The sequence below is a fragment of the Chelon labrosus genome (genome assembly GCF_963514085.1).
Source record: "Chelon labrosus genome assembly, chromosome: 3".
Taxonomy (NCBI): domain Eukaryota; kingdom Metazoa; phylum Chordata; class Actinopteri; order Mugiliformes; family Mugilidae; genus Chelon; species Chelon labrosus.
Window position 1 is genome coordinate 19918614 of NC_140339.1, and position 21927 is coordinate 19940540.

At 41.0% G+C, this 21927-nt stretch overlaps 1 protein-coding gene across 1 annotated transcript in view; it reads right to left on the reverse strand.

The window, feature by feature from the left end:
• The window catches only part of mdga1 (MAM domain containing glycosylphosphatidylinositol anchor 1), a gene marked incomplete at its 3' end in the record, with an annotated part of 163346 nt that overhangs the window by 57721 nt on the left and 83698 nt on the right, over positions 1-21927 (reverse strand). Inside the window, exons 5-6 of the mRNA XM_084541498.1 lie at positions 4190-4386; positions 1639-1771 (exon numbers count right to left, since the gene is read on the reverse strand). Of these exons, the coding sequence (XP_084397624.1) occupies positions 1639-1771; positions 4190-4386 (330 nt within the window). The remainder of the gene's footprint in view (positions 1-1638; positions 1772-4189; positions 4387-21927) is intronic.

Genomic DNA, 21927 nt, shown 5'->3' on the forward strand with positions numbered 1-21927 from the left:
AGTTGCCTGGTAACCTCATGGTTATGACTTTGTAACTTGCTGTTTATACGCGAAGAATTTCGTATACATGCACTTAAGCACTGTAATGCTTTAATTATTAGAGGTGATGGCATGTGGATTTTGTTGCCGTTGATCAAAGAGAGGGCATGCTTGCTTTCTGCTGGCGGTAGCTTTATATTTAACTAAAAAACCTTAGCGTGATATAGACCTTTTCATCTAACTTGGAAAAAAAATAGTTTTTTAGTTTTTTTTTTAAGTGCATAACCCAAAATGCTGAACTATTGCTTGTAGGGAGTATTAATCTTTCAGTTTTACAACACGTTTGATGCTTTAAAGAAAGTACACTTTGGATGCAAGGCTGCATTTCTAGCAAACAGCTTCCTTTCAGTTAAAGCAATCATTGCAACATCGCTTTTCCACGTTTGCAGCGCATATATATACAGCACGGCCGCTCTGAATGGGGCTGGAAGAACGCTACAGTTGAGACAAAAAGCCCTGAACAGTCCTCTTATCCTCAAATGGCTCTTGAGTACGTCGACAACAGACCTCATACTCTTGTCTAATAGGAACATGATCCATTAAATTTGACAAGGATCTTCTTTTCAAATGATTACACTCAAATCACTAAAAGGAATGAAAAATAACTGATAATGTATTTGAACAACACTAACATAATATTGTATAAAGCCCTTGCCCTGCATACGTTTGGCGCTTGCTGTTTTGATTTAGAGTTGCTCCGTTTGGAATTCATGATGCTTTATGCAGCGATTGACAGAAGAGTTGTGTTAATTTGGTTTACTACAAAATGGCTCTGATTGCTATTAGAATATCCATTGCGTGCAGGAGTATTAGTTGCAACCAGATAAGAACTGAGTGCAGCTAAACAAGGCTAGAAAACACACACACACACACACACACACACACACACACACACACACACACACACACACACACACACACACACACACACACACACACAAGAGGCCTTTGCCTTGTAGCGGTGGATCTGTCTGACCGTAACAAACCTGACAGGGTTGTCAACGGCAACAATGTTGTTGTTAAGTAACAGAGTTGCCAGGCGGTGGCATGGAGATGGACAGAGCGGTGCTGAGTGAATTGGAGATAACAGGGAGCGCGACAACTGAATTACAGCTGACGGCCCTGAGATGAGCTCTCAGCAACAGAAAAACAAGACAGATAGACAATATGGCACGCTGGAAGGGAGGCGGGACCATGGAGAGAGAGTGCAGTCAAAGATAAGAAAAAAATCCATGGAAAGACAGGAAGACAGAGATAGATATTTAGTATATTAAAGGAAATGAGAAAACAAGGGGAAAAAGGAGAACGCTATTTCCTGCACAAGCAAAGATGGGAGACCTTTTAACAATGAGAGAAATAGACAGAGAGAGCGAGACCTTCCTAAGCAAAGACACAGTGAGCAGGCAGAGAAAAAACAAAAATCAGTTGAGATAGGAATATCACAGAAGAGAAAAAAAAGTGCAAAAGTTAAAGACATTGATGGCAAAGGCTAGAGCGTTGTGAAGGCATGTACAAGTTTGTGCATGTAGCATTGTAAGCGCATGTTTGTCTTTGGCGTGGTTTAAAAGAAAAAGGGGAAACTGAACTCAGAGAACTTACATGTGGCATTTGTGAGTCTGAAAGTGACCGACTTGTCGTCAATGTTACACACGTTGCGGACAGACACCTGGCAGGTGTAATCAGCGAAGTCCTTGGGTCTTAGGTTTTTCAGCTTCAGCACCTTCGTCTCGCCCTAGGTGGGACAAACAACACACACGGCAACATAATATTTTACCACATAATCAGTTGTGGCGTGATTCATCCACAGGGCACATAGAGGATGCTGTAAATGTTAATCCAACCATAAACCTCATATGGCATTTCTATTGGATTACATATTAGATTACATCAACGAGAAAGCTCAAAGATTTTATTTCTGTCTTTTCTAAACTGGGTTGTGAGATTGTGTAAAAGTCATTTAAATTTTTAATGAGCTGCAGAGTGATAAACAGGGTCGAATACACACTGAGATCAACGCACATATTAACACAAACGCACGCATGCGCAAAATCACACACTGAGCTGGTATGGCTGGCGTGGCCTGATTATCAACTGAAGCATTTCTGAGATACATGTGGAGTTTTATGAATGATACATTCCACATGGCTTCCGCATGAGACCGTCAGGAAAATGAGAGCGATCCGATTGTGAGTGCAAAAATAAAAACAAATGCAACCTCTCCCTACTCATGAAACCATGCCTCTTACTATCTCACAGCTTTCTCTGGACTTAAACACGCTGTCTTGGACCCACCAAAGCAGTCACACATCTCTTGCAGCGTCACTGATGATTTTTCAGTTGGAGGCTTTGTGCTCGATACTGTACGCGATGGGCTAACGGAGTCTTAGGCAGCCCTGGGAAGAGCTATGCTGTCTGGTTAATTGAACTCCAGGGGCTTTGCTTTGTGGCTGGCCGATGCTTTGATAAGCGGAGAAAAAGGGAGAAGCTGGGCTAAGCCTGGGGATCAGACTTAGAGGCAGTTTATTCTGTGACTTTGTTGACTTGCTGGTTATTGCTGGCTAACTGAACAAGTAACTGACCGACTGATTGGGCGGTTCACTCGATTGAAAGCTCGTCTTTGTTCCTGTTGACAGAGAGGGCCGAGCGATCTCATGACACTTCACCAAGCCACATAAATATACATGTCTTTGCGCTTGGAGCCAATTTGTGTGTATGTAATTCGTATTTTCAGAGTTTTAGCAACTTATCGTCTTTACAGAGAATTTCTTCCATTTCAACAACATTGTAAAAAGCCAGTTGAGCATTAACATTAATTAAACCATGTCCCCTTCAGTTGCTATGCCAGCCACATGGCACATAATGCCGTTTACAGTAATTACACAAGACAGTTTATCCTCATATTTATGGGCAAATGATTTGTTAGCGGCAAGATTCTCATTATAATCCTGTGTCTATGGATTTAATCAGCTGCATCTTGCTAGTTAATACAGATAATGTCCACGAGTTGGTTGAAAATGCTAAAAGAGAAGGTGAACTGAGATCAGGGGTCGCGTTAACTGAATATTTTCCGTCACTGACCGTTTTTTTAAAACTGTGACGGAAAAATCTGAAGGCCATCTGTCATTCAGGATTGCAATTCACACCCCTGGCCACTTGGTGGCGAGTGATGTTATTAATTGTCTCTTGTCTCTAATCTCAGTTTGCATTCCAAACATCGCGGAACTTTTGTCGGTGCACGATTTCCTGGTACACCAATACATTGATGTAAACGTCAGAGCTCGGCTAACCATAGACATATATGTGTATATATATAGACATATATATGTCTATATATAGACATATATATGTATATATGTCTATGCGGCTAACGGCAACTAAAAGTACGGACGTTTTTATGACCCTGTCAGTCAAAATGGCAGACAACAAAAAAGTCTAGCGCAACCTCTGATTGAGATATTTTGTTAAAAGTCTCAGGCTGAACCTAAAATGCTTTTCAGGATGAGGACTAATGGGTTTGGCAAATGTGACGTTATCTAGTGTATATTTAAAAATGTTTGGGGCTGGGATAGTCGGAGGATAAACTTTCCCTCAAATCCAATAAAGAACAGTAACCTGTAACTTCACAGACTAATATAGCATGAAACGCTTCTTGGCCTTAAATAGCTGAACATGCTAATGATGGTATATAATCAGAGCATACAACCACATAAATTCTTCAATTCCTTACGTTTGTGTCTTTATATGTGCCGCTTTAGAGAGCATAACAAAAAAATTACATGTCTGTCATGTCATGTAGAGCATCCCTCTGAATGGTGCCTTATACACAACATGAGAGCATTGTGAAGAAATTCACAGCTCGAGATTTCTTCTCTGCAGAGTTAAGGTTAAAGGTACTGGGCTCAGAATTGATGTCCGTGGGAGGGCTATGACTCAATGATCATGTAAACACTGAATGTTGGACAGAAACTCAACAAAATCAAGAGAGTTAAATGTTGTTGTTTTTTTTTTCCAAAGACAAACTTAAGAGAAAGGAAGATTCGATTCAGTGGGGAGGGATTTAGTGAGGCGCACTTTGAAGGCCGGAGCAGACAGCAGGGACTGACTGCACACCTGTGCCGTGAGTCTGTGCCGCACAGGTGTTTATGTGTACCTGAGTGTAGAGAGGCTCGTAGATGTCTACTCCGTTGTCCTTGCTCTGTTCGATGAGCGTATCCCCGCGTTTCCAGATGAATCTTGCGGGAGGGTTGGAGTTGACCGTGCAGCGCAGGAACACCGTCTTCTCCTGGTAGTAGTTTCCGCGCACGTCACTGATGGTTTGGTGCACCGTCAGGACTGGTATGTCAAGGTCTGGAAAAAACAGGGAAACAGCAAACAGAAATTATAAGTTATTCCGTGAGATTTGTGCCCTTACAGTTTTATGGTTAGTTAAAACTGCTTTTCATTTGAATGATAATGGCATCTCTCTTCTTTGTAAAACATTGGCAGTATTATTTGTGGCAAGGATGGGATTTGGGAACTGGGACACAGCTATAAATGAGGGCAAACTGTGTAGTTTGTTGATTGAACTGCCCACCCACACTGACCAAATCCATCCAAACAGTCGCCTATTTATCATGGCTTCTAACAAGCAAATGTCCCAACAATCTGTGTGTTTTGCCATTTCTCTCCCCCTCTCTGTGACTCCGTACTTGCGCACACTGTATTTGTGTATATTTTCTGACACATTTATCTCTTTCCCCCCACTTGCCTCATTTTCCCTGTGCATTTCCTTCATGGGAGTGTCGTCTCCCTTTTCCTCCAGTGGATAGGATTTCAGCTGCTGTCACGAGCATGGAGGCTGCTCACCCCTGGTTTCTGCCATTTCCCCGAAACTCACTGCCACTTTCACTCCACATCACCATCCCTCCCCTTTCTATCCTTTCCTCCTCGCTCTTTGCCTCTATCTCTTGCAGGGCAGGGTTGTGTATGTGTGTGTAATCCCGATTCTTTGCAGCCTAATTGGACTGTTGCAGACTTCAAACGCTATGGAAACAATTTCTACCAACGCCACCCTTTTTCTGCCTTGACATTTTACCCCTCTCCTTCCCCGCTCTCCTCCTTCCCTTTCTCCTGCCTGTTCCTGTCCCTCGCCTCCTTTCTACTGTGTCAACTCAAGTCACCTGCTGTACAGTTATCAGCAAGCCACGGTGCAAGCTATAGGAAAGGGGTGAGATGTGAGCGTAGCCGCTGTGCTCCTCGACAACGTCAAACTAGAGCGTAGCAGAACCCATGTGAAGGAGGAAGGAGAGGAATTTTTTTTGCATACAGTATGCTGTATAGTATCCGTGGTTGGAGACTTTAGAGAGAAAACAATGTGTGGATAAGTATGCTTGATTTTTGAGTGTGCCGTTGAAAAGGGCGCAGCTGTCACATGAGGGCTGTGCCTCACTCACGCAGGCACGCACGCACGTGCACGCACGCACGCTCACATCTTGGACTACATCAAAGTGTGTGCGGCCTCAGCATTGCATCAGAGCACTTTTGTGGCTTGAAGGTTAGTGCTCCCAGACAGACTGGCACAAAAACACGGAGAGGCAACTTAAGCTCATTGAGGTGGCTACAAACAAACCAAACATTGCATGAGACTTCTTTTTCAAATGAAAGGTGAGCCACAGGGTCATGAGGAGGTTTACTAAATCGCAGGAATGCACGCTTCAAAGCAGCAGCATGGCATGCAGAATCCCTGCCTGAATGTGGGAAATAAGTTATTTTGTCAAATTATCTTCACAGCTTTTTTCCTGTTCACCCTATTTGAGTATTCAAATGAAGTGATACATGCACAAAAAAGCAATACTGTATATGACATATAAAACTAGACGAGACCTTGCATTCACCTTGAAAACTGCTCTGAAATGCATTGAATAGCAAAGAGCAAACATTGTAATTACAAACCATTACATTGTTCTCCTGATTATGTTGTTGAGGTGGACGTAATCAATGGGGCCGGATTATGTTAAACGAATAAAGTGCTACATTTATGGACCGCGCAAGAGTCAGTGCGGTTGGCTGAGGTGGATCGTGGGCGTATATAATGTGCAGTGGCTGCCGACTCTTAATCTTGTTTCATGTTATAAGAATTTCATTCAAATGCTTTTCAGACAAAAGCCGTCGGGGGAAAAAAAAGTCTTAAAAAAAATGTAATCAAATCAAATTCATACACTGTTTGAGCCGGCTAAGCTGCTTACTTTAATGCAGTACTTTTGTGTATCTGTGTATTTTGGAGTTTAGCTGTGTGCTCTGTGGAGTGTTCACCTGTTTCCATTGCTCTCATCTTCCCGTGGACACTGTTATTTATGAAATAAAAATCCCACAAATTGGAACAAAAGGCCCAGCAGGGACTCGACAGTGAGGTGCAACCAGTCTGTATAATCGCCTCTGCCAGCACCAGGCCTACAGACCTGGGCATCAAAGATACCTGCCTCCTGCTTCTGCCACGTGTGCATGTGTGTGTGAAAGAGATTTGGCAAAAGAGCAAGCACCTTTGTATACTTGAATTTGTGACTACGTAAATGCACACGTGTGTTGTGCGTGTGTGTTTATGTGGGTATTTGCTCAAACCTGGCACAGGATTTCTGTATGGTTTTCACAGATCATTTGCAGCACAGGGGGGATCCTAGATGACTAATGACCCAGTGCTGTGCGTTTGTGTGTGTGTGTCGGGGTGTGGGTGTGAGTGTGACTATCTGCTGTTTATCTGGTGACTTGCTGTTTGATTGTGAAGAAAGTCGAAAGCAGACCGAAGCAGTTCAGGCAGGTGGATTCTCAAGAACATCAAACAACTGTAAATGACGTCTGTAGAGTCACTCGGTGCGCCACACTTTACGCTGGTACACAACCAACAAAGCTGATATTACACAACCATTTCATAAACACAAAAGCCTTACTGGCCTTACTGTTTCAGTTCCTTCAGGGAGGTGAGCAGCTTTTTTCCACATTAATGTGAATTGTGTTGTTAAAGCTTTTGTAATGCAAACTCCCAAGGTGAGTCTAACTTTACACAGTTTGGACCCTTAAGTAAATGGGAGACATAAGAAGAAACTGCTAGTGTACAGAAAATACAATATGAAACTTTAATGAAGCTTCTGATTTCCCCAAAGTCCTGCCTTTGCACACAGCTCAGATCAATTCCACTGCACTGTTTTTGTTTGCCGAAGCTTTTAATGTACATACTTCCAAATTTCGAGGTTGCTGCTCTGGGGGTCTGGCATTGTTTTTTTGCTTAGACACCACACAGTGGTGCTGACACAAAGACACTTTAGTTGGCCCTTAGCCTGAGCATTTACATAGACACAAAGCACTTTTTAAATGAAGTTACAGGTACAAGCAGGTATTTCCTTTAAAACGCAGCGCGTGGTGTCATAGAAAATTAACAACCTGTAATTCAACAACAACAAAATGGTAGTGTGAGGAGGTGCACTTTTTAGCACAGACCCCGCGCTCGGCCTGTAAATGCATATTGTCTTCTTATTTTGTTGAGTCTGGGATTTTTTCTGGGCTGATACCTTTAGGGCGGGTAATGCCTCTCCCTCTCTTCATGCAATTTCTAACTCACTTGACCAACACAGCTAGCTCTCCCTCTTTCTCTATCTCTCTCTCCTGAGCTGGGGAAGTGGTAGAAACATTGGATGTTGTGTTTAAAAACAGCAATTAAGAAATGCTGTTAATTATAACTTCAACAGAATGTGACAAAAGATTGATTTGTGATTTACTATGTCTGGGCTTCAAACACAAATTCTCAGTAAATAGAGCTTTAAGTGAGTCACAGTCTTACATCCTAAGTCTCAAAATACAAGTCTTATACTTTTGGTGAAATGCAAGCAGTGTACAAGTTTAAACTTTACACTGTAAACATATACTTACAAGCAGATGGCTGACCTGAGGATTACACAAAAGTGTACACAGAATTTACTCTTTGAGCTTTATTCTACAGCGCAACTGTCTGCAATAGAAAAGACTGGAAAGGCACAGGAGAAAAATAATAGCTGCACACACGATTGAAAGCCCTTTGATTGATATCTACAGGGTCACAGTAATGGAGTTCTCCAGTTACCTATATCCTTGAATACTGTTTTGAGCTTAGACAGCTGGAACAGCCAGCAGCTATAAAATGAAAAACTGAGCTGTGTCGATGAAACCTGCCGCTGCCATTAAAACTTGTTAACATAATGTTTAACATATCAGTTAAAATCCTCCTCTTGAATAGATTTTCCTTCATGTGCATTTTGGATGAGAAAAATTATGAAACGCACATCTCCAGCAAACACACTTATCTGGTTTACACGTATGAATTCAAAAGGGACAGTTCAACGTAGTGTCTCAGTTTTGATCAAGCAACCAGATGCATGTTAATGAAATTCCCTTATGATTACAAAAAATAAAAAAAATAAACTGTCAAGTATTTCTCTTCTCTCCGCTCAGAATATCCTCATACCCAATTTGTATTCATATTAAAACAGTGCACCAGCCTGTAAATGAGTGTGCTTCAAAATTACCCAACTTGCTTGAGGTATTCCCTGAAGGTTTAGGCAGGGTGCAGTTTTGCCCTGGCATTCCAATTAAGTTTGCTCTTGGATGTGTGTTGTTTTAATATACATTTCAGGGTGAATGATTACCATGAAGAAACGGCCCAGTCCAGACTTTTTTTAACTTCAAATTATCTATTGAACATCTATGTAACCAGCGATTGACACCAAGTGCCAATAATGCATTTATCCACTCATCCATCCTGTAGTTTGAAGTCTCTCACATCCTGCTGCAAACCCTTTGACCATGAAACCAGAACAATGGTAAACACTGAGCGACAATGGCAATTATGTAATCTCACAACATCACACCTACATGTTTGACTCTCGCCCCAAGCAGGGTCTGCATGCCATCAGGTTTTTACACTTCTAACCCAGATAATCTCTTTGAAATAACCTCGGTTACAATAGCAATGATGGAAACAGAGATTTACTCAGAGGCGATCCATCCAGGTGGTCAGAGTTGACTGAGTGTGTTTTTGTAACAAGTTGACCTCTGCTGGGTACTTTCCCCCGGCAGGAGGACGCCCTGGACTCCAAATCCTCTTTGATTTCCAATAACATGTCCTGTACTCTAGCTCTCTACGACTAGACGGCCATTAAGGGACCAAAGAGAAGATGACAGGTTCAATTGAGTGTGAGCGTGCAGTGGAGGAGGTGTGGTATGTGTGTGTTAGCGCGTGTGCGCTTGAGTGAGCGAATGTGATTGTGGCAGTAATAGGTTCAGCACCTATTGTACAACATAGGACTGCTACTGTATTATCCCCAATAAATGAAACTGTAATCACAGCCACCACTGAAGGTCAGTACAGAATCTATTATGTATCTGAAAAATAAGACATAAAGAAACTGTGCCTGGACTATATGTACCAAAGAAAGAAAGAGAGAAACTACTCAAGCTTAACAGACTCTCCTTCATAACAGATGTTATAACAGAATAAACAGCTAAATGGGTGGCACTGCATGCTTCCGTAGCAACAGAGCTGATCACATAAATGGACTGGGATTAAAGCACCAGCGCTGCAGCTACTGAACAAACAGCTCTAACACCTGAACCAGAACAAATCCTTGACAATAATATGTTTAAAATCTGCAGTTCTCCAAAATATTATCAGTTTTGAGATGTTTGAGCTGCTTTCTCCATTTCCTAATGGCTAACATGCCGATGTTTGGCATGGAAAATGTTCCCATGTTCAACGTCCTAGTGTTACCAGGCTAAAATCTGTCAAACTGCACATACCAAAAAGTACGTGTGGGGCTGAGTTGCAGTGGTTTTGCAATGTTAAACCACTTGACAAACTGACATTTAGACCAGTTAATTAGCAAACAGTCAAAGTAACTTATCCAGATGGGTAATGAGTGGTAATATTTTATGGCAATGTTAGCAATGTAACATCTTTGGCTTTGAGTGAAGCGTCTTTACGCAAACGTTAAACTTGTTGTTGCTATTTGTAAGTGTCAAGTTGGACTGACTGTATCCCACCAATGAAATATCAATGTGTTTAACACCATAAAATACAATATTATCAAACACAATCTTAGGAAAACTATGTGTACACTGAGCAAGACATTTCTGAGCAGACTACTCATAGGCAGACTTCTTCAGATTTAGTTTTTGTTGTCTGTCGATTTGGGGATTGCGTACACAGCTGCAGTATCCCTATTATCAGCAAAAACAGCAGCTTAGTGATGTTAAATTCATAAAATGATCATCAAAAACCAATCCTAGATTTCTGACTGGCAACCACTTAGATGTAGTAACACTGATGCATGACAGCTGATAAATATTCTGCAGTAATATGTGGTCGCAGGAGAAAAAACAAAACAACAACCGCCTTCATTTCTGTTGCACACACACATGTGAACGTGAACACACACGGAGAGACCGAAAACATTCTTATAGACTGTCGACCACACATACAAACACTCTCACACACAGAGAAAAGTCTGTGCATACAGAGAGGCACAAACAGAGGCAGACTTGCCGTTTGATCCAGCTTCGCGTCTCGTCAATTATTCAGCATTCTGCTCATAGACATCGCCTTAAAGAGGGCATTAAACATGCACGAGGCCCACATTTGGAAATAACGAGAACATTGCCTGTGTTTAAAATGCAATGTTTAGAAGTAAAGATTGATTTAGGCTGACTTTTTTTTTTTTTCTGCGAATAAAGCATAACAGAAGTCACAGTTTTGTTGTGCTTTTTAACCACACTAATCGAGCATTTGTGTCTCTCCCTTACGCTTCATTGGCGCCCATATTAAAAGGGGCTTGAAAAGATAGATGAAGCAATGGTGAGACTGTTAATATCAATATCATATACAGTCACAGGAATTTGATCTATGTTGCCATAGATTTCTACAACAGCAATGTGGATAGGGGCATATTACAGAGGACAAACAAAACATGCCACAACTAACAGCTGTTTAACGGAAGAACTCACTCATTTTGAATGTAAATTAAGCTCTGGCTTATCAGTAAAGCAGTTGTAACACTGACAATTATTACAATGTTAAAAAGAATAATAATGATGATGGAGGAAAAACTGTTATGGGCTTCACTGCAGATAAAAAAAAATGACTTTTTGTAGTTCCTGTAATTTTTTTAATGACTCCGGTGAGCTTGTTTTACACACGCAAACACACATCATCAAGTATCATTTGGCATTTTCTTCTGTTTGAGTCATGCACGCAAAGGAAATCTCTTTTTTTTTACTGTAGTGCTTCCTGAATAGAAAATGTAGAACAGTGCAGCCTAACTATGTGGCATCTTGTGTAGATGTTATGCAGTTAACAGTGGAGCATAGGAATGTGTGTTAAGAGGAATTACACAATGAGCCTTCTGAAAAAAAACTAACATCCAGCACTGTGCTGAAAATGGCGCATTTTCGTCGAGCCAGCGCCTTATGTACAAGCCTTAATTATGCTTTTGTCAGCAAAGAGCCTGGGAAAAGGTATTAAACATTCATGATGGTGTAACTCCATTATTTCAGGCCATAAAAAGACTAATTTGGGCACGGTTATTTACTGTGAGTGTAACAGTGTAGCTGCGCAGTGGCGGTGACAGCAAAGAAGGTGTTAAGGGACACGCAGGCATAGTACATTCACTCAGCCTCTGGGCTTAAATAACCCCCACACACGCGCACTCGCACAAAATAAGTCGCACAGTGACACGCACATTTGCGCAATAAAATGTTAACACAATGCGGGAGTGCATATGCCTTCGCACAAGTACGCACTCACCAACAAACACACACACAAAATCCTCGGGGCTAAAATAACACATGGATCCCAGCTCCCCTGTTGCAGCCCCTTAGGGCAAAAACAAGAAAGCCCTTCTGTGTCTCTGTAAGTGGCTTCTGAAGTCATCTATGGGGAGCAGAGTGGATAAAGAATGCCCTTCATGCTTCTCCCTTGTTCCGGTGGATGTGTGGGTCGTGGTGTAATAGCCGTAATCCACGCATAGCGAGTTACATGTAACTTCTCTTTACAGGTGGCAAAGAAATGTGCAGCTTCTTGGTCACTTGTGCAAGGGTGCAGGTATATGCAGGATGCTATCCAACACTTTTGGGTTGTTGCATATTTAATAAACTCTGTGGCATGCAGGACTCTTTGGGCCATGGCAATAATATGCAAGGGGAACACATATAGACATACACCTAGTGTTATAGGCTGTTGTTGCTATTAAAATTATTAAATTGCTTGTGTTTTATTGTGTTGTGGGACGAGCACGAGGCTCAGGGGCAATCTGCACAGAGCCTTTATTAAAACAACTCCGGACCTCGGCTGTGGATTCCTGTTCGGATACTAAAGTGGTATTCTGGCACTGCTTCGCTTCCATTGTTTTCTGGTTTTATAGGAGACAGTGAACAAATAAATAAGAAAGAGCGAGGAGACTCCCAAGATAACACTGGGCCTGGAAATACAGTCTCATCACCGGTCGGTGAGAGAAGTTGGGATACTTTTTATCACTTCGTTGACTTTGTGATACACAATTTAGAAGATAAGAAAAAAGTTTTCCAGAAGTTAGGCAATGTCGCATCATGTTGTGTAAAAAAAAACGATCACAGAGGACAGAAGGTTTATTAAAAAATAAATAAATCTCCAGCAATCTCATTAGGCTTGCTCTTCACTGACCACAAAGCATCTTATTTTTTTATTTGCACATTTTTATTCTACTTCATTACAGGCTAAATTTCTGTGTGTGTATTTTTGTACCGGGCCCATTAGCTGACCTTACAAAGCTATGGAGGTTACTATAAAAAGAGGACACTCATCTGTTAAGAACTTTCAGACAACAAGCAGAACGACCGAATCCTTGGCTTCTCCTTGAAGGCTGAATGAAACCACCCATTAACAAATCTCGATCTGTTGCACCTATTTTCTCATAATAAACCTAGAGAGTTAGTGTCTAACATACATTTTACTCTATTTACTCTATTTACTCTATTTTCGCTAGACCTCATGCCAAGTAAGCGTAATAGTAAAAATTGTGTTGTGCATCAGATTTACAGTACATCATAGACTATTATAAAACAATTATTGAAAAAAATGACCTATGATGAGAGGTTGGTGAATATCCCAATAAATGCTTGTCGTCACAAATACAATTGGATGGATATGTCCTATGTTGCCATCCCCTCACCATTAGTTCTTCACCACCTAGAAAAGGGGAATTACCTGATACATCTATAGCATCCAATAAGTGACAGGTCAAAGGTTCAGCGGTTTGTCAGGAGGAGCTAATAACAAATCCTGCCAAAAAGCCCCAAGCCAAACACAGATAACGCATTTGCTCAGTTGATAAACTGCTCCGGCTAATAAATGTACACTTTAATTTTTAAACAACAGGGATACGGGAAAGTCTGCCTTATATTGTTACTCCAAACACAACAGATACAGTAGGCCTAGAGCACGTCACAGGAGAAATCTGAGGAGGTTATTTCATCTAATGTTTTTGACCTTCGTAGTCCTTGTTGCCACATATGGATCATTAGGGGACCATTAGAAGAGAGAAGGCATTTGTACAAGTGTCTCCGCGTGTATTTTCACTATATGGCAATCACACGACTGATTTATTTCCGGTGGACATAAGGGGTTCCACATGTGGCATTTACGGCCTTCCCAGTTTTACAGGGTCAGAGGTCACAGGGAAGGTTTTCACGGTGATAAAATATAATGGGCTGAGCTGTGGATGCTTGTGTCAGATCCCAACAGACTTGACAAAAACATATGAAATACTGTATATAAATTGGTGCAATACACAAGGACACCAAAGACGGTAGATTACAGTGATTATGTTTGATGAAATGATTAAATTAAAACTCATCATACAGCTGAGGCCAGAGGCATTATGTTTGTGGGTTGCCCATCCATCCATTCTAGTGGCCGCAATATCCTTGAGGAAATTTCTTTAAATTTGTCACAAATGTTTGGCCGGACAAGAATTTGGTTATGAAAGGTCAAAGGTCAAGGTCACTGTGACCTCACATCCATGCCGTTCTTGTGAGTGTAACATATCAGGAATACTCAAATTAAATACATCAAGCACAGACATCAATTAGACTCATCAGACTTTGGTTAAAAAAACACAAAAACTTGATTCTGGCCATAACCAATTAATGGCCATAAAGAATTAATGCTCTAATTATGATGATTTCTAGTAGGATAAAATCATGAAAGGATGACAGTCAAAGGCAAATGTCACTTCCCTGCTATAGCTCAGGAAATAAGTAGAGACCATGTTCACCTCATTTGGTTGGGTACCGAGTTGGTGATCTTAATTTGTGGTGCCCTCCTTGAAACTGTGGTGACTGTATAGACCTTCTAGATATAAATCCCTTCCTTATCTCTTCATATATTACATGATATAAACTGAAGCTTGACGAGTTGGCGGAGACATGCCGCCACCAAGCAGCGTTGGAATAGAAACATCTGTCAGCTGGCCGCATATTTTTATATCAAGAGAGTGTAGGAAGCTCTACATGAGATCGACCTCAGAAAAAGGACAAAACTGACCCCCCTCTCTGAATCATCAAGGATCTACTCGAAACCAAAATATAGCTTTTCCAACCACCAACAGCCCAAGTGTTATTTCAGAAATTGTCCAGAGAGAGAAACTCTTCACAGAGCTTATTAGCCAATGCTTTGGGAGAGAGTAACCCCACCTGCCTGTGGCTGTGATGGTTATTGCCTACTCTCCAGACTGATTTGTGTGGCACTTGCCGCCACCAGCTCTGCCTGCACTCAGAAAGTGCTGAGCTAGCCTGCTCTTAACAAAATATAACACATTGGTTTTATGGTAGTCCAGATACCCATTTGAGATTTTTGCTGGTGCTATTCTCTGGTTTATTTGCTGCTTTCTTTACATCTTTATCTGTTTGAGTCTCAGATTTTTCAGTCCTTTGATACCTTTCCCACTAAGTTTATTTCCCCATGCTGGAAAACTTACAAAACTTAAAGTAAAAGTGCTGTGCCATGATTCACTTTGGAGCCTTATATTATTTCCGTGTTAGCACAAATAAGTATTACCCAATATAAGGAAACATTTTCTTTCCTCAACTAAAAAATTTAAAGTTGTGATATGTTTGAGTTGCTTTTGAATCTTATATTCAGTAATAACAAAATTACTCAATTTCTATCTTCAGTCATTATGTTTATGTGTTGATTGTTAGTATATATATAGGTGTATATATATATATGACAGGGTAATTTCCCATACGTGGGATCAATAAACATGTCTTATGTCTTATGTCTATACTAAGATATGTCAGAAAATATTCAAATGAGGTGATTCCCAATGGTGATTCCCATTCCTGTCTTTTTTCTTTTTTTTTAATCTCTGAAACTCATCACTATTTCAAGTCTGTCTCATCCCAAGCTGGACACAGAATATAGCGGACACGGAGATAGTGACAGCCTCTGCTTGCAACTGATAGAAAACAAACACAGTAAATAAGTGTTTCCTCTGGCGATGTCAGTATTGGTTTATTTTCTGCATTGAATAGTTATCTACCATCATATCTTGTTGTTTTCTTGCTCGTTCCCTCCCCATAACATAAAGTTAGTCGATGGTAGGTCTTATGCAAAGGCTGACGGCAATGAAGAAAGTCGTTACAATACCGGCAGTGCTATTCCTCGTAGCCGAAATATTTTTTCTGAATTGTTTCATGACGTTCTTATCCTGCAGTCTCTGCGTCTCTGTCTCCATCCTCATCCTATTTCAATTTTTCTATCTGCCGACACACAGGCTGTGAGCCTGCCCCGAGGCACGTCCCATACTTTATAACACTGCCTTCATTACCCAGCCGGCTGCAGCGGGTCATAAATGAAAAAAAAAATTAAGATGTGGGAGGAGGAATGGGAGGAGAAAGGTAAAGGAAGAAGTATAGGAATGAAGAGAAAAGGGTCAAAATCTACACAATGAGTCAATTGTGAAAAGACAGTAGGGGAAGAGAGCGAGAAAGAGAGAGTCAGAGTGGGTAAGAGCAGGAAGTATGCAAGGATAGATGGAAACAGGAGAGGGAAAAAAAGAGTGGAAGAGCAAAGCTATAAAAATCCAAGTTGGAAGTTATTGGAGACTGGCTGGATGAAAAATGCCATCGCCATAAAATAATATTAGAATTGGTCTGGCCTTATGGCATTGATGAATACAGATGCTGCCCAGCGGGGTCTTTGGCTAGGGGGAACTAGCTAATTTGAACAGCCATTCCACCTCTGAGAGTGGTAAAAAATATTAAAGGAAATGAAATGAAAGGTTCACTGTCAGTTGTTTAGTTTATAGCCCCACATTTCCATCTCATAGTGGGTTTAGGTGTCAGTCGGAAGATCCACTCACTAAAAATAGCCGGCAGCAGGGGAGTTAGCTATGTGTGATTTATTCTTAATATCCCTACAATGTACTACAAACCAGAGCAGAAAGGCACCCACTGCTGCTTTAAACAAATATAACGTATAGCGAGACTCAAACCTCTCAACCTTGTACAGTGAAACCAGAGCTTATTTTACCCTCATCCTCCTCCATCACGCTGTCAATAATTGGCCCGCAGGGGCCATGAATACTGCCAAATTGATGACAGCTGAGGGAACAGGGACCAGCAGAAATCTGATCAGCTATATTGACTGAAGGATATTGAAAAGACAGCTGGATATCTTAATTACTGCAGTGTCATGGTAATGCCATTTTATCACATTTGAACTGGATTTAGAGACGGCCTTCAGCAAACCATCCGATCCTTAATTCCTCTCAACAAAAATCAATGGTATAATTTCTGACTGCCAAAAGTAGAAAAAATTATTCTGTAGAGGAGGAGTGAAATAGCTCATGTAATCTAGCCTTTTCTAGTGAATGTCTGATTTTGTTGTATAATACTAGTCACAAAATAAGACAAACCTTAAGTTTTTTTGCACTGTAGGTTAACAGCGAAGACACGAAAGTCTTCAGAAGTGACAAAATGTTTTATATTTTATATTCTTCAAAGTAGCCACCCTTTGATTTGATGACAGCTTTTCACACCCATGGCATTGTCCCAGTCAGCTTCATGAGGTTGTCTCCTGAAAAGGTTTTGAAATGTGTTCCTCATAGTTTTCATGCCTTCAGTATTTATCTTGTAGATTATGAAAATTGTATTATTAAATTAATAAAAATGAACAAAAGCCACTGAATGAGAAGGTGTGTCCAAACCTTTGACTGTATACTGAGCCTGAAAAGCCACATGTGTAATTTCCCCACTGTGGGATAATTAAAGGATTATTTTATTTTATCTTGTTGTTACAGTAAATTACAGTATTTCTGAACCACTGCAATGTATTTTAGTATTTATCTAACAAAATGATTCTGTCCAGCATCTACATTTGCTCTTGAGATGCCATTGTTGCACCCTATACTTCTCGCTGTTCCTTACATACTGTATACTTAGTAAAATTTCCCACTTTTCTACATGACTATTATTCAGTTCCTTTCTTTCATGACTGCCAGTCTTTCTCTGGCGTTGTCAGCTCCACAGAAAAACCCTCCATGAACCTCTTGATTTATTCTTCATGCCAGTGTAACGGTTATTTTCCCAGAGAAAAATAGCCGTGCGTGCTACACGAGCTGGAGGTAAGGTCAAGATAATTTCAAGCTTGCACTGTATTGTATAACCTTCATAGAGAAGAGAGAGTCAATAAATAAACGATGGAAAAACAAAGAGGGGGGAAAAAAAACACATTTTAGATAAAACTGGCCAAATGATGGGGACAAGTGGAGCGGTCTTATCTCCTCATGGTCTGCGTGGCAGCTTATAGCGAAACCATACTTCATTCTCGCTGTGTGTGTGTCGAGCGGTGGTGGTCTTGCTCCTAAATGCTTCAATCTTCTTTTTTGGGTGCCTCCAACAAGAAGAAACTACTCTTGTGTCAAACAAAAATATATTTGCTGTTTATCTATATATGAAAAAAAGAAGAGAAAAATAGCGATATTCTGACTCTTCCTGTATTTTGTTCTCGGTCAAACTCACTGGATTTAATACATTTACACACAGGTATTCCTGTCTGTCTGGGTATCTCTCACTGATATATTCTTTTATGTCACTCTGCCTCGCCCTGTCTCTCCATCATTGTCTGACAGTCAGCCTTTTTGATCAGCAAAACACAGTTTTCTTATCTTGTCCTCGCCCAGCAAAATGATATAAAAGACCCACCTTACTTGACTATGTATGAGACACTGGCAAACTGCCATAAATTCCTCCTGGACATCCGTAATGTCTAAAGCTATGGTATGATGCTTACAACGTCACAATGGCCCACATGATTTTACAATTTCACTGTTTTTTTTCCCCCCCATTTTTTTTTTTTTTTCCACTCTGCAGCTGTGCTCCACATTTCACTATATTCCTGAGCTTCCTTCCTTCCTCCCTCCCTTCCTTCCTTGTTTCCTCTTCACACCTACACTCTCTCCTCCTTCATCTCCTTTCAAACCTGCCCTCCTCCCCCTCTACGCCTCCACCTGTTTACACAAAACCTTCACATAGCGCCGCTCTTGAAAGAGTTAACTGTTATGTAGTATTTCAGTGTGGAGGGGTGGGAACATAGGCGACCCCAAACTGTCATGGAAACCCATGTCACATGCTATCTGTGACTCACCACGCTCCACCACCAGGAACCTGAGGTAAGGAAACTGTACCGGGGAAAGCACACAGTGTTGTCTGTGGATAGATGAATGAATGAATACTTATAGTTACTTAAACTCATTCTATCAAGACAAATTGAAATACATGTGCACACCTACATGCAACCAAATCCATATCTGAGGGTGCTTTCACACCTATACCACTCTGACTCCGGGAGCAAGTGAGACAATACAATGTTGCATTTAACGGTGATTCAGTTTGTGTTCACCTGTCGGTTGAAACAAAGACAAGTTTTGACAAACCCCTCACTACAACGAGCTTGCAAACTGTTTTATGATTGGTGATCATTTTGTGGGAAATTTGAATTTCACCAAATCAAGAATTAGTCAAACTGAAGATGGAGCATCAGCAGCGCGTGCCATTTCATGCTGTTCTGTGGTTCGTGTACCAGTGTTGTGTACAACATGTTCAGTCTGATCGAGCCTCTGTAGGCTCCGCGTAGAAAACAACATTTTAATGTATATGCTGAGAAGGCGCACCGCTGCTGTCAGACACATTAAGCAGACGCGCTTTTGAGGCACACCAAGACCTATTCACCTGACAGTTTCTCATCCAAAGACACATCAGGTAACCGGCCTGGTTATATAAAATATACAATGGGGAGTAGTCATGTCGGTCCGTGGGTAATGTGTGTTCTCACTGCAAACGAATCGCTCCAAGGACAAATTGCAAGCGGACTGAAACCACCTTCTCAGCTCTGACGCAACTTGTTGGATTTGTTCCAGAATAGATTGCGATTGGTGTGTTTACACAAGCCCAAATGAAGCGCCGTGGTAGGAAAACATGGCCTATTTTCAGAACAATGAGCTAGCTATTCGAAAATAAAAATAAAAAGCTCAAACAAGACATCCTGTTTTCGTTCTTGAATGAATAATTGAATTGTAGAAAAAAAGCAGGATGAGTGTCTTCAAGAAACTGTACAAGTCCAGTTGTCCTTGTTTCAGCTTTTTAAACTAGGTGAGAAGGCACCCTTATTGTCATCCTAGGCACATGGCATTGACACAATGCCTTAAAACCAAGTCTTAACCCATGTTTAAAGGGTCAACTTTGTGGGACCCTGTATCTTTTTGGAAACATTACATTCAGTTACCTATGTAGTGTACACACACACCAACCATCAACCACACACAGCAACTCTAGATGTCTTCATGATAAAAACAGTGTGAATCTCCAACGTAAGAAATTATGGTGACCCACTTCCTGCAGGCACCAAGTCTGCATTCAACATATTAACAGAACATTATTAGGGATGGCCCGATCCGATACTTCGGTATCGGTATCGGCCCGATATTGGTCAAAATTTCAGGATCGAATATCGAAAAAAATAACTATAGCCCGTCCGATCCGATACCCAAATGCTCAACTTAACTTTGCGCGACATGCCGTAAACAGAGAGCAGCTGCTGCAAGCGTGTGTAAACAGAACCTCGTGACAGTGAATTAGCCTAGCGCTCTTATCATGTCAGCTGTGTGGAGTTACTTTGCACGCAAGGAAGACAAAGGCAAAACAGCCGAATGCAACTTGTGCAACGTGAGTATCTCAAGTGTTTGTGACAGTTATTTAAAGTTAGCAGTCACTTAAAGCAGCTATATGTCCTATAGCAGGGGTGCCCATTACGTAGATCGCGATCGACCGGTGCGGGTAGATCGCGTGCCATTGAAAAAAATAAAATGTTTTAGATGTTAGTCTGGCTTAACAACTAACTGTTGCACCTCCAAAACAAACAGCAAGACAACGTTCATCTTTATTTATTTTACTTTATATTTGCAACATGCCCTCAGTTCAGCGGCACACATCTACAGCCACGCACAACTTCAACCACAACAACTCAAGACTACCGTCTTTCTTTAAGAGACAGCGCTATTTTTCTGAAGGTGCAGTGCACCAATTTTTCTTGATAAAAATAAAAACAAAGATGGATAGAGCTTTTAACACTGTAGCAACAATCAATATGACTTAGGATAGGTAGATCACTTTGACTTGGTCATTGTAAAAGCAGCTCGCAAGCCAAAGAAGTGTGGGCACCTCTGTCCTATAGTCTTCAATGGAACATTACTAAGTCCATTCTATATCTAGTTTGATATGGGTGTTTTACATACAGTTCAACCCCAGAGGTTACATGTGAAAGAAGAAACATTCAAGTTTGCAGTTTGCACTGATTTGAAGATTAAATAAAGTGCTTATGGCTTGAGGCACATCGTAGGCTATTTTATTTCTTCCCTTAGGGGAGCAGAATATTTGTTGCACAGTTTGAACATGGTGTTTTTAGATGTCCATATTAAGCAAAGTACATCTATACAAACTATATGTATCATAAACAACTTAACAGAGGAGAAAAGAAGGTATCGGACTGATATCGGTATCGGCAGATACTCCAAATTGCAGTATCGGTATCGGACATGAAAAAGTTGGATCGAGCCATCCCTAAACATTATCTCAACGAAAGGAAAACAATACTTTTCAAATACTGTCATTAATAAGCTGCGCAATGCTAGGTCATGGTTTCCGCCACAGTGGAAATTGAGTCGTGCCGTCATGATCAGATATGCCATGTTTGCTGAAATGCAACGCCAGAAAATCCACAGACCGTGAATACAACGGAAATCCAAAGAACTATTAAGAGAGGCCATCGGAGCAATATAAGTGATATCTAAAATTCGGATCAGTAAGATTCTGCTGTGTCAAAGCAATATGACACAACTAGATGGGGCCTGAAATTCGGATAAATGAGGCTCCATTGTGACAGCGTAATTGTAACATGTCATATTAAGCATATGGCTGGGAAGTAATGGCAGGCTGATTGTGGTTTGTGTTCATCACCTCCATCTGCTCATCCATCTGTCTTGACAAATACAGCTGATTTGCAAGAAAACTATGAAAATTCTCAAGTTGCACTAATTGGGGGCCTCCGATCAGGCTGTGTTTAAATGACCTAATTGATGCATGCGCTACCATGCTGGCGTTACTCCTGCTGTGGACTAAATTCAACAACGCAGTAGAAATAGTTAATCGTCAACGCTTTCTCCAACGCTTGCTTCACTGATATCACAATGGTCCTCTGGGAAACAACTGATGGACTTCTACAATTTCTTCTCCTTGAAAAATTTCTTTCAGATCAAAGGCAGCCTAGTCTTAGGAATGCTTTTCTTCTGAAACAAA